This window comes from Sesamum indicum, linkage group LG1, assembly GCF_000512975.1.
Source record: "Sesamum indicum cultivar Zhongzhi No. 13 linkage group LG1, S_indicum_v1.0, whole genome shotgun sequence".
Lineage (NCBI taxonomy): Eukaryota > Viridiplantae > Streptophyta > Magnoliopsida > Lamiales > Pedaliaceae > Sesamum > Sesamum indicum.
In genome coordinates this window covers 11,185,780-11,198,822 of record NC_026145.1, presented here as the reverse complement: position 1 = coordinate 11,198,822, position 13,043 = coordinate 11,185,780, and the positions used below count along the sequence as shown (strand labels likewise).

Sequence of the window (13,043 nt, the reverse complement as noted above, 5' to 3'; positions counted from 1 at the left end):
TATCGGAATGGCATTTAGCTAGCTGAGATTGCATGTTAGCAAACATATTCTGCTCCCATCCTGGGTTTATTCAACCTTTTTAAACAATCCAGTAGGTAATGCGTATTACGGTAATACAATTTCAGAGCTTTGAAACACAAATTTCACAATTTTCATCATCAATTTAAAAACATACTATAATTTTCAGAAAGTTCATCCAGATTGTAATTTTCCCAAAGGACCAACTGAACAGCTCATGAGATTCATGGATGTGACTGTAAAATAGGCTCAAACTATACAGTTCAGCATGGTTTATATTTGCAAATCCATCTCTTCAATTACTAGTCAAGGAAATAACAAATCGTTGAGGGGCTCATTGAATCATCACTGAAGGCGAGGCCCGAACCAACTGATGCTCTTAACAAGTCAATCAACAAAATATCTCTGATGCTCTTAACAAGTCAATCAACAAAATATCGAGAAAAACGTCTTTCCACATTTCTGAAATGCTCAGCAACTTATGAAGTACAGAAGAGATTCCCTCGGCCTCAGGTGGAGATAAAAGTTAACAAAAGAGGGTAAAATTCGAAAGACGACAATCTTGAAAGCAAAAAAATGCTCTAGACGCTCAATTGCAGAGCCATCAGTCACAAAATTCATCCATGAATCCTTTGTGGAACTTGGTGAGACGGGAAACAATGGCTGGTATTTTGTCCTCTTGAGGTAATATTGTGCACCTGAAATGCCATGTTCCAGGAACCTAACACAAGAAAATGCACCACAAGCGACCATCGTTATCCTTTCTAACATTGCTAGGGATCATCCTTAATGTAGATAAAACAGGAGATATAATGGTAGGTAAATTTTACCTGTCTAAAGCCAGAGCCAGGAACAACTACTATTCCAGTGGCATTGAGGAGACGACGTGCATAAAATGCATCAGGGGCTGTGCTAACAGCTTTGGCTGCTTCTATTGCTTTTTTGGGCAAGTCAATACAAGGAAAGAGATACATTGCTCCTTCTGCCCTGTTGCAGGTTACTCCTTTTAAGCTATTAAATGCATCTTCCAGTTGCTGAAGATCAACAACACAAATTAGGAAACATGAAAATTTATGTCTACTAAAACAAACAATTAAATGGTTTATATATGATCATGATGATGTTCTCCGTTTTCAATGCTTACATTGCCTTTTCAGTGAATGACTTAGCTACTTAAATCAGGCTGCCATACAACGTTCCTTTTCGGTATTTAGATTTGGGTTTCTTTTAACTCTTTAGAGTATGGCTTTCTTAAAGAGAGAGAGTTCAGTCTAAAGTAAATGCTAACCTTGGCACGCCTAGCCAGGGATGACAGGATTGCATCTTTCTCTGCCAAATAAGACTCATATGATTCATCTCCCACCTGCATCAGGTAAAATAGAAACTTCCAGTCACAGGAATAATAGAGCATAGACATTACATTCTAATGGAAGTTGTACAAGCTCACATGGCAGAGGCTTGCTACAGATCTTGTAACACTACAAAGATACTGGAACTTGAAACAGTTTGAAAACCCAGCCCAGACAAGGCTGTCGAGCCTGGGGACCAAGAATGACTCACCTTTGGGGGGTTCATGACAAGGCTTGCAAGAATCTGTCCAGATATATTAGAACATAGGTTAACTGATGCCAGTTTGTATATTTGCTCCCTTATCTCAGGACTAAAACCAGTAACCTCCATGTAACCTCCTCTTTTCCCACATTCTCCATAATAACCTGAGGTAGAGAAGAAACAGATTCTCATCTACTTTGAACAGGTTACTTAATAGTACAATCACATGCATAGATTCTGACCACAATACCTTTCGACACAGACTGGAAAGATACTAAGGAGATATCTTTCTCCCCGTAACCCATAGATCGTGCAACTTTCTTAAAAGAGTGGAACTGCTTGTCCGGCACATAAATGTTTTCCTGGTACACCTGCAGAGAGCCAAGCAACATCATTCTAGAATGGCATTATCTCAAATTATGATATTGAGCCTTTTCAAAGCCACATTACAGTAACAGTTACTATCAACACAATGATAGCTAAGGGTTTGTAATCCAAAATAATTCTGAATTATTGTGGATTTCAAATCTTTTAAGGAACCTTTTTTATTATTTTTTCAAATATGATGATGGATGAAATCCACCTACTGTTAGTGTCTTTGGAATCTTGACCCAAATCCTTCAATCCAAACTCAGTCTAAATAAGCCATAAAACTTTCTGGAGCAAAGCCAAGGCAGAACAGGATTGGGACTTTAAGGAGACTGATCACCTCATCTGCCAAAAGAACAAGTCCTTCGTCCTTGCAGAAATCCACAATCTGCTTTTGGTTGTTCTCAGCCAGAACCTTCAGAGGAAGCATTGAAATGAAAATCATTAGAGAATGTCCTACCTTGAAAGACCAATCAATTTCAAGAAACACATCTTCAATCTCAAACCACAAATCTAATCATTGTTCACCTGCCCTGTAGGATTGCCAGGATTTATAACCACCAAGGCCCTGACACTAATACCCTTTGATTTGGCCATTTCCAACTGATTTTTAAGCTCAGCGATCTCCAGTCCCCATCCTGTTGCTTCATTAAGATAATAAGGAACCTGTGAAATATTGAAAAACTGCAATCAGAAGCTCAATCAAGGGATTTCCTGCCAAAACTTAACCGTAGGAAATGAATATGATATGTTTAAGGTTTAGTTCTCTTCAGGCTAGACATGAATAGATTGTAAAAGATCATCAAAGGAACAAATCTAAAGGTTCGACGAATAAATTTCTCATTTCAACAAATTACACGTAAAACGTACAAGAGTGCCTCCATGGAGAGCAATTGAAGCAGAATAAAGAGGGTACTGAGGAATGGGACAGAGAATGCCATCATTCTTTGACCGTATCAGTAATTGCATCATCGTATGAACCTGAAAAGATTGTGGGAAGATGTTATATCTTTCCTTTATTATCCAAAATAGAAGTGCATTGTTTCATCTTTAGTAAGGTGAATTGAATGATAAATTCTATCACATCTGGAATTGCTATCCTCTGTAAAATCTGAAGAGGCATAATATCTATACCGCAGGGCTTGCACCATCTGTCAAGAAAATATCATTTGGATCAGCTGGGTACCCGTCACGAGCTTCAATGCCAGCAGCAATTTTATCACGCAGTCCTCTGATACCCTGATTTTATAGAATAAAAGAAATGTTTGATATATCTGCAGACCAGTCACAAACACTTCTCGTGAATGAGGTATGAAGGGAGGCCACTGTTACCTGGCTGTGACTATAGGCACCAGTTGCTCTTCCAGGAATTTGATGTAGGATCTCAGATGCTCGTTCTATCGAATCAGCACTAGAGAATCCACCATAAAAGAGAGGGGAAGATGAATTTATCAGAAAGAGAAACCAGGTAAATATAATAGTGTGGAAAACTAGACCAAATCTGTCACTCAATTCATGCTGACAGGAATTCCATATTGTGTCAGGTTCATTCACTTGCAATTTTACTTGAATGAGTTTTGGCTTTTGCAACAGCTAAAACTTCTTATTCTCGCTATTGCTACCATAAACTACATGACTCAGAGAAGTATCCATCCATTAAGATGAGGGCTAATTCTCAGTGAACTATAGCATATACTGAAAATAGCAACAATATGATCTCCAAATAGGTATTGAAGAGAAAATAGTTATCCAGTACAACACTATTGACATGGAATCTCATGGGTCTGACAATGCAAACTTCCATGGATGTTATGCAGAGGGTAGGTATATTTGGTGGAAGATTTCACCTAAACAAACCCCGTGTTTCAGCTTTATCCAAAAGAGCAGGATGGTCACATAAGGCAAGCACCTGAAATTAGAACTGAATACGTTAGAAGTAGAACAAACATGATCAAACTTTCTGAAATCCAATATGACAATGCAACATACACACCTCTCTGAAAAAAGTGATTGGCTGTTGGCCAAGGGATTGAGGATTTCCAATATTGCAGTACAGTATCTGAGAAGACAACATGATAATAATAATTAAGGGTAAGTGTGAAATTCTCTTTTCATAATTTAGAATCAGATTACGGACCCAGTTGAATCGTAGCAAATGAAATTATACATAATGGAAAGGGAACCTCATCAAAAGGATGAGCATTTGGGTTGTTCTTGAGTTCTTCTTGTAATCTCTGTTAAAGAAATAACGTGAGTTAAAAAACCCCGCAGAGTAGGTAGCTGGCTTAGGTTAAAAAGTATCACATATGTAATACCTGTAGCAACTATAAAATATATAATCAGTTACCTGAGCAAGGATCACAATTTCTCCACGGACTGCATACTCACACTCCAAAACCTTGAAAAGAACAAAGGTTTGCACATATTCTGAAAGACTTAGCAAGTGCTCAAATAGAAATCCTCAGAACCAAACTTAGAATAAATAAATTATAAAGTAAATTAAAGGCAGTGTGATACTTGTAGTAGATGTATATTTATTGAGCTATATATATGTCCAATTAGCAAACAGGGCAGACCATACAAACCAAATAACATAAATTGTGGGACTATCAAGAACAATAAAATATAAGAAAATTCACCTGAAGATTTGAAGACAAGCATATACAACTAAACCTTCTAAAAGAAAGTCTTTTTTTTTTTGAGAAATTCTAAAAGGAAGTCTTATTTGCATAAAAAAAACAATATGAGGGAGAGATCATAAATCCATCCATGATGACGAAGGGAAAAGAGAGAGTGGTGCCCATACAGCCACCAAAAAACTCAACCCCGCTGAAGTCCAAGAACAGAAAAGCACCTTTTTGCTGGAAAAAAAAGGGATAGATAGGAAAATGGAGGATAAATTCATAATGAAGCTATAAAATTAGATACTCTCTTCTAAAAAAGATTCAAGAACCATGATCAGGACCTGCTAAAACATACATAGTGATCATAATAACAAACAGAACACATAAAACCCACAACCAGCATCGCAGTGGAAAAACCATTCCCATAAAATAGAAAGTGAAACCCGAAAGCCAGTAAATACAGCATGGCAAACCCCCAGATCAAGATTCAAGAAAACAAAAGGAAAAAAAGGCTATCACAAACAAAACAACCCATAAAAAAAAAAAGAACTACCTTGGGATTGATTGTATCAAGAGTGAGGGGAGTGGAAGCCATAGAATCAGAAGGATAAGGAGTAGCCTTGGTGTTCAAGAAACGAAGGAAAAACGCAGCAGAAGACAAAAGATGAAGAAATATTTGAGAAGAAGAGATGGGATGCTGCGACGCGGAAATGAAAATATCAGTGTGGGGTGCTAAAAGTTTTCTGGCCTTTTCTACTGCGAATCTACGCATTCTAAATCAGCGGACGATTATAAAAGTGGAATGGTTGGTGGTGGGAAACTGCCTCCCTCTTTGATTTCTGTGCATGCAAGAACAAACAAACAAAAAAAGAACCGCAGACCAATCCAGGAGGAGGAGCACCAGCACGTTTGCTTTGCCTTCTTCTCCAAACAACTTTCAATAATAGTAAGTACTAGTTCTAAAATGCATACTCGATGTATGTGTAAATACAATAATATTTTTATTATATTAAAATAATTTATTATCAAAATATAATCGACTAAAATAAAATAAAAAAATTCATATGTAAAGGAAAGAAAATTATGGATGAGTCGGACAATAAGTGGGGAATTTTAACATATGCATGATTATTAGCTTTTTCTATTAATTTTCATCTAGCTTTTATTTATTTATTGTGTTGAACTGAATGAAATAAAATAATTTTATTTTTTCCTTTTAATTTTCTAAAGAAATTTTATGAACAAGAAGGTAAAATAAAAACTTCACTGCAACAGATTTTTTTACAAATGTTTAAAATACTTTTAATAAGAAAAAAATACAATGATAAAATAAATATTTTCAAATTCCTATTCAATTGTTACATAATTTCATCAAATATAAAAAAATATATCAATAATTTTATAAATAATAATAAATTATTTTATAATTATATCAAAATCTAAAAATATTCATTATAATTTAGTAATAATGTTTTATAAATAATAAAATATTAAAAAAGCTTATCGTATTTTAAAATAATAAAAATTCCAATGCGTCGGTGATGGTGACCGCTATCTTCAGTCAGACTTAAGTGGTGGAATACGACATTAGCCTCTGATTCTGTGCTCTGCCCATTGGATTGTAATTCTTTAATCGTTATTATCTTGTGCGATGATGATGATGCACCACACACACATTTTTATTACTTTCAAATTAGGTTGCATTTGAACTAAAAAGGAAAAATTGAAATTATAATATTTTTGAATTTATTTAAATAATTTTAAATTTTATTTTATTGAATATTAATATATTTTATATTTTATTCAAACAGAGTCATTTAAAATTATTTCTCCAATTTCACTCCTCAAATTCAAATGCACCAATAAAGTATTACAATGCATTTTGATTATGTTATATTGAAGGGAATTTTGGAAAATAATAACCGGTTAGATTTGAGATTGGACCATCTCAAATCAAAGGTTCATTAACATTTTTTTCTAAAGTTGCCTGCTCCGCCATTCAAGGGATGACAACCGGTTTAATTTGAAAAGTATTTATCAAAAATTGATGATAAACACATCGAATTTGAAAAGTATTTCTTTATTATCGAAATTAATTCGGGATTCAGCCTGTCTCCACCATGTTACCATTGAATCCGATCGATTCACATTTTTTTTTATATGTCAATTTTCCTTATATATTATGTGTAAAATATATATTTAAAAAAAAAAGAATTAGATCCGATTCTGATTCTAATAAAAAATACCAAATTCGAGATTTGCATTGGACATGGCATGATTATGACTTTGAATGAATCCGACCCCATTGTCATCCCCTATTTGGTACTAATTTTGACCAATTCATCAAAAGAGGCAAAAATAAATAAAAATGATAATTAGAAACACAATTATCAAAATTCAAATTAATGTTACAAGATTTAAATGCCAGAGGACAAAAGAAAACAAGTATAGACAATTAGGGTTGTGTTTGACTAGGTTGAATCAAAGGTCACCGCTGTAGCCGGTAACCAAGACGACCCCTCAATGAAGGATTCCACATTGTATTTGGAGGCCTGATCCGCCGTAAGGGTGGGCTTGTACCCGGCCCATGTAACCCGGTTGCTAGTGCTGGCACCCGGCCCCGTATTCTGATACTCCGCGTAGAAAATGGAGTTTGGTGGATCCACATTGGAGACCCATGAAATCCAGCCTTTCGGGTCCAAGAATCCACCAATGCTGCTCTCCATAATAACAGTCACTGAGAAATCCTTCCATGGCCTGCCCAGATACGTTGGGGCAGTGAGAGTGTCAAGTGGGCTCATCGTGCACCGTTGGATGGAAATCCCAGTGTTCTGATTCGGATCCTTCTTTCCTTGGGCAGTTATTGTCACGAACTGGTTGGGCATAGGCTGTCTGGGCATGATGTTGCAGTTTTGGAACACAACTGCCGAGTTGCCAAAGATGAAGTCGATCGTCCCGGTTATGTCGCATTCGCGGTAGAATTGGCGGTTGGAGTGGGCGTAGAGAGTGTCTTGGAAGGCATCGAATGAGCACCTGTAGAACACGGATTGGTCGGAGCCGGACCGAAAAGCCACGGCCTGGTGCTTGGCCGCTCCAGCCGTGTTTCTAAAGCCTATATCTCGAGCAATGAATCCTCTTCCAGCAATCGCTGATGAATGACAAATCAACAAGTTTTGATGGTGACTCAATAAAACTTTAAAAGCATGCATATGCATGTATCATAACATTAGTGCAATTTTAAAGGGAAGGGAAGATGATGGTATCATGCATGTGACCAATTCATCAATGGCACAAGACTAAGTAAAATTTATAGTTGATGGAAACAAGATTGGGACAGATACCAATACCAAAAATTGTAATATTCAAATGGAGACATATGATGAGAGTGGCACATGGTAGCTGCCTGCAACCATTGACATGGTCTCTTACATACTATGATTTTTACTCTTAATTCAATGTCTAACCAAGATGCCTTTGCCATTAATTGTCATATATATTTGTCCTATTTGGGAACCGGGTTCATTCACACCAATCCTTAATAACAAAACTTTGTAATGTTAGTTTCCTAAGTACGTGGGGTACTGAGAATTTTAGTTTCATATGAATTCATTTTATTAATTTTATTTTATAATTATAAAAGTTTTACAATTTGTGAATAAAATTTGGCCGAATTTGCTAAAATAGCTGAAAAAGATGCCATTTTGACAAATTCCAACTATTTTTATTCTCAATATGTGAAACTTTTAAAATTACAAAATAAAATTATCAAAAAAAAGAAATTCGTAAATAACTAAAATTATCATCACTATACTTACATGACTAATTGACTTAATCTGAGGTTCCTGAACACCTCTCCCAAAAAGAATCTTAATTAAGAGTCAATTTTATATTAATTAATATATATTCATGCTTTAATATAATTATAGTATATTTTAAGAGAAATTTTAAATCAAATTAGTTTCGACTAGACCTAAATTAAATACACTTCACTTAGTATATGCATACTGTTCAGTTGAAAAAGAGTGATAAATCACATAATAAATATATTGTGCGGTAAGAACTTACCTGATATTTGGAATTTCTTTTTTGTAAGTTTTACATGTAAAGATTTGCTAACATGATGAGACCTAAAATTCTTAATTATGGGAAGAAAATTGGCAGGTATTTCAGGTGGGGACATCAGTGCATGAGCTGATGAGTGATCACATGGGTTTTGGTAATGTGAGATCAGATCAAGATCTATGTCAATGTGGTGTTCTTTTCCTACTACTCATCATTTTCTTTCTTTCCATCATAAATCTCCAGATTTATCCCCAATTCCCCCAACACTATCAAACTTAAACCTAATTTTATGACACTGAATTGAGATATTAACTAACTGTAACAATTAGAAACTTACCGAAGGTGGCGGTGGAGAAAGTGGGAGTACCGTCCACGAAATTCTTGCTGCCGGAGATGATGGTCGCATTCTTGCCGTCGCCGTATATCATCAGATTCCAGTAGGATTTGTCTAACACCACATTCTCCACATATTCACCCGCCTTCACGTATATCACGAATCTCGTCTTGCTCTTCTTCGGAATCCTATCCACTGCCTCTTTCAGGCTCTTCACATCTCCGCTGCCGTCCGCTGCCACCGTCACGTCCGGCTTCGGCGCACTCTCCTGGAGCAGTCGCCTGTCGCCCGCCGCAACCCACGTCGGGAAACCAGACCCCCCGGCTCCCAACAACCGCCTGTGGATCGGAATCTTGAAATCCCCGATTGCGCCGAGGATTTTGGACACAATGGCCAAACTGTTGCTCGCGAATTCCGTGGAGTTCTTCATCAGAAGCTTGACTTCCTCCACGAAAGTCGCGTTTACCTCATCCAGAGCGTCGAAGCACGTTTCTTGATCCGTCACGACGGTGCTCAGCCACGTCCTTAAGTCGTCGGTTCTGGAGATAAGCTTCCGGCCGCCGTCCTGCATCAAGGATATGGTGTCGTTGAGGGAGTCAACGGCGTCGTTTAGCACGTCACCGCACACTCTCAGCGCTTCTTTCACCAACGGGTCTTCCGTTCTGTTCATGTACTCGTCGGGAAGCGTGGACAGCTTCTCCAGAGAATCCATCACCACCGACAATGAGAACTGGAAAATCCGCTCCGGGTTTGAGGAGTTGGAAGACTCCAAGCTGCTGACACACGAATTTGGGTACTGGGTCACGCTGCAGATGGATTTAATCGCTGCGGCGGTGGAAGTGGCGGAAGCATCGCCGGAATCCCTCTTCTTGTTTTTGTGAGCTACAGTTCCGGCGACAACTCCGACAATGAGAACTACCAAGAGAACTACTGAGATTGAAATAACGATGAGACGCTTGCGGGTTTTTCTTCTGAATGCCGCAGCTTCAAGCTCGTCTACTTTGCCGTAGCCCTTGAAGGACTTGACGGAATCCATTGCAGGCGGCGGCGAGCACGAATTGTATCAGGTGGATATCAGTGTCGGGAATGTGAGAGTTCTTGGGGTGAGATTCAGAGAGAGGTTTTGATAGTTGGGTGTTGCTGTGTGGGTGTGGGTGTGGGTGATGCTTTCATTATTGTCTTTTTATAGGAAGTGCGGAGCTTCTGCTTATTTTCTTTAGTTAAGATAAGATGGATCTACAAGTTGTCTGATATTTGGAGAAAATCTTGTTGATTTCATTTTATTATAAAAATTCATAACGCGCTTCCAAGGCCATTGGATTAAAATGCACAGGTTAGGTGCTGTTGGATTCACGTTTTATGAATAAAAATTGTAACATGAAATATAAATTTTAATAATTGCATTTCAGAGAAATTATAACAACTTTCTATGAGTTTTGACATAATCATAAAACCCACTCATTATTTAGGAAGTTATAAATATTCCCCCAAAAGAAAAATAATTATATAACTCATAGAGCATATTATTCCATAAAACTACTTTAGAAAATTTTTAAAAATATATAAAATTATAAATCGTAATTTAAAAGGACATATTGACAATTTATCATGAAAATTGAATGAAAACCTAATGAAATTTATAGAAATGGACTCATATGTTATAATCAAGAAGGTACAACTAATTTTTTAAATAATAAAAAGATATTTATAATTATATCAAATTTTAGAAAAAGTGATTATAATTTACGCATAAAACATTAACAATTTTTGCTATTCCTTTATTCAATTAATAGTAAAAAATGACTTGAATATATATGTAGTTAGTCCATATAATTTAAAACCTTTGATTTGATTAAGATTTGAGAGTTTGGTTTAATGATGCATCAAGTACTTATGATGTTCATTAGAGAGAGAGAAGTTATGATGTTTTGGATTGAAGTAGTGTTGAATGTGGATGGCCATATGTTGAGCGCACATTGGGTTGACAGAGTAAGAAATCCATGTTGATTTTATTTTGGCCAATTCCTTCTCCAAGAATAGTGACGTGTGATGATGAATGATATTGATGTCCAGGACAGGACAGGACCGGCAACAGAAGGAGGAGGAGTTGTACCCCACCCACACAAATTTAGTTCTGGTGGGTGGGTTGGGGCATATTGACATCCCAGCTGTAGCTTAACGGGACAACTGAGGGATGATAGAGATGGACAGGTTAAATTCTATACTTTAAATTAAATTTAAATTAATTATATAATAAATATAATATATTTATAATGTAAATTTGAGCATGTCAGTGCCTCATCCCACCACATAGCCAGGGAGACACAAATCTACGCGGCACGAACTCACATTTCTCCGCAATTTTCTCTCCTCCAACACGCTATCCTATTCCTATGGGCTCCCCCAATTTCATGACTTTTTGGAATTAATTGGTTGTCACAATGCCTTCAATTAATATTACCATCAAATTAATAAATGCGTCTGATGTTAGCATGTACAGTTATTAGTTTTCAGTTGTGGGAAAGTGTTCTTACTAAAAAAATTTTTTAGAGTCCATCCATATAGAAAGGATGTCTATATATCATCAATTTTTTGGACGAGGAGCTTAGAATAGACACATTATGTTGTTGTTACATATGACATCAAATGATGTTACGTGCACCGCTATTTGTATTTTGTTATATGGGTATGGTCCGTTCAAATTTTATAATCCTTATGATTTTATTTTGAAAAATATATAATTATGAAAAAATATTAAGATTTATAAATAATTCAAACTCTTCTTACGTAGTCAATACATCTATATCAATATGATGTATCACTCATCAATGATTTTAATATTTTTGTTAATTTAAATTGAGAAAAGATTATTATGTGTATATATATATATATATATAGAGAGAGAGAGAGAGTGATTCCTTATGTACTCATTTGATTATATGTGTTTAATGATATGAATTTGCCAATATATCCTATGGTCTGGCCACCCTAGGGCCTATGGGCCCTTACTGTTCCATTATTTGGTCCAAAAGCAATAGGCTAAAACAGTTTATAGTCAACAGTTAAGTAAAGTAGAGAGTTTGACAAGTTATTCAAACAAAAAAAAAAAAAAACGAAAGAAAAGGTTAAATATTGGGTTAGTGTCCGACATGCCATTAGCTTGTTGGATATAACTATGTAGCAAATATTATTTTCGATTCAATCTGTTATTTCGGAATTGCTGCGATACAAAACTTGATTTAAGGTAGAGCTTAAGCGCAACTATCTTAAGGGCAAAAACTGAGCTCTCTTTTTTCTTAAGTGATGGTGGAGATCAACCTAGCTCGATCTCCCTTAAAGTAAGGATTGCAAGTGGAAAACCATCCCATAAAGGGACAAGGCGTTCATAGATGGTATGCGGAAATCCAAATAATGAGGGAGATCCAAGTCCCTTTACTGGGAAGCAAAGGCTACGAGACGGCGGCCATTGCGTTACAAAAATCTAGAAGGAAAAACACCAAATCAAACCATAGCTTAATTGGGGATAAAGTAGAAGAGCTGTGGCCTAACAAGGCACCCAAAAATGGAAATGGATAGGCACGAGGGTTTAACACGGCTAATAAAAATGATAAACCTACTCAAGGACCAAAGAATATGCAATGAGGAGGTATGTCCGCCCTGTGGAGTATAATGCTCATAGTCAGTGCATGATAATTTTACTTGTATCACATTAATAATATATGGCATTTTTCATTTATATGTGTCTTATAAATATATATATGCACGACATAATGAAATCCTTAGGCCAATTATGAATATGAAGCATGGTTGCGCATATGACGATGATCGTAAAATATACATTTAAAGTCTTGATGTTAGCAGTTTCAAGTCAAGGATATCATTTTTTTTTTGGGTGAATTGTAAGTTTTCATTCATCCGTAATATTTACAAGGTACTCCGGGCATACCCGGATTGACATGGATGATCACAAAACCCATTGGATGGTTTATTTTCTGTTGGGTTGTGGCATGCGTGCCACTTATTTTCTTATCTCTCTGTTTTTAGCCTAATTATTTAAGGCATGTTTTCTCCCTATTTATGTACTT

General features: G+C 36.3%; 2 protein-coding genes across 2 annotated transcripts; both read right to left on the bottom strand.

The window, feature by feature from the left end:
• On the bottom strand, positions 291-5,499 carry LOC105162863 (alanine aminotransferase 2-like). Its single transcript, XM_011081020.2, has 15 exons — positions 5,116-5,499; positions 4,286-4,336; positions 4,122-4,172; positions 3,932-3,997; positions 3,786-3,847; positions 3,271-3,349; positions 3,073-3,177; positions 2,809-2,919; positions 2,467-2,604; positions 2,279-2,353; positions 1,820-1,940; positions 1,579-1,733; positions 1,307-1,381; positions 849-1,052; positions 291-739 (listed from the first exon to the last, which is right to left on the bottom strand). Exons 1-15 carry the CDS (start codon positions 5,332-5,334, stop codon positions 623-625), a joined length of 1,629 nt encoding a protein of 542 aa, XP_011079322.1. The 5' UTR covers positions 5,335-5,499; the 3' UTR covers positions 291-622.
• Positions 6,905-10,151, bottom strand: LOC105162853 (pectinesterase 1-like). Its single transcript, XM_011081010.2, has 2 exons — positions 8,962-10,151; positions 6,905-7,710 (listed from the first exon to the last, which is right to left on the bottom strand). Exons 1-2 carry the CDS (start codon positions 9,992-9,994, stop codon positions 7,034-7,036), a joined length of 1,710 nt encoding a protein of 569 aa, XP_011079312.1. The 5' UTR covers positions 9,995-10,151; the 3' UTR covers positions 6,905-7,033.

What these genes read in the sequence shown, in the direction of transcription:
- LOC105162863 (XM_011081020.2), bottom strand. Translation starts at nt 5,334, where the DNA reads ATGCGTAGATTCGCAGTAGAAAAGGCCAGAAAACTTTTAGCACCCCAC. An exon ending in ATGCTCATCCTTTTGATGAG is followed by an intron (nt 3,998 to 4,121) that starts GTTCCCTTTCCA and finishes TTGTCTTCTCAG; the next exon opens with ATACTGTACTGCAATATTGG. An exon ending in TTTCCAGTCTGTGTCGAAAG is followed by an intron (nt 1,734 to 1,819) that starts GTATTGTGGTCA and finishes TCTCTACCTCAG; the next exon opens with GTTATTATGGAGAATGTGGG.
- LOC105162853 (XM_011081010.2), bottom strand. Translation starts at nt 9,994, where the DNA reads ATGGATTCCGTCAAGTCCTTCAAGGGCTACGGCAAAGTAGACGAGCTT. An exon ending in TTTCTCCACCGCCACCTTCG is followed by an intron (nt 7,711 to 8,961) that starts GTAAGTTTCTAA and finishes GTCATTCATCAG; the next exon opens with CGATTGCTGGAAGAGGATTC.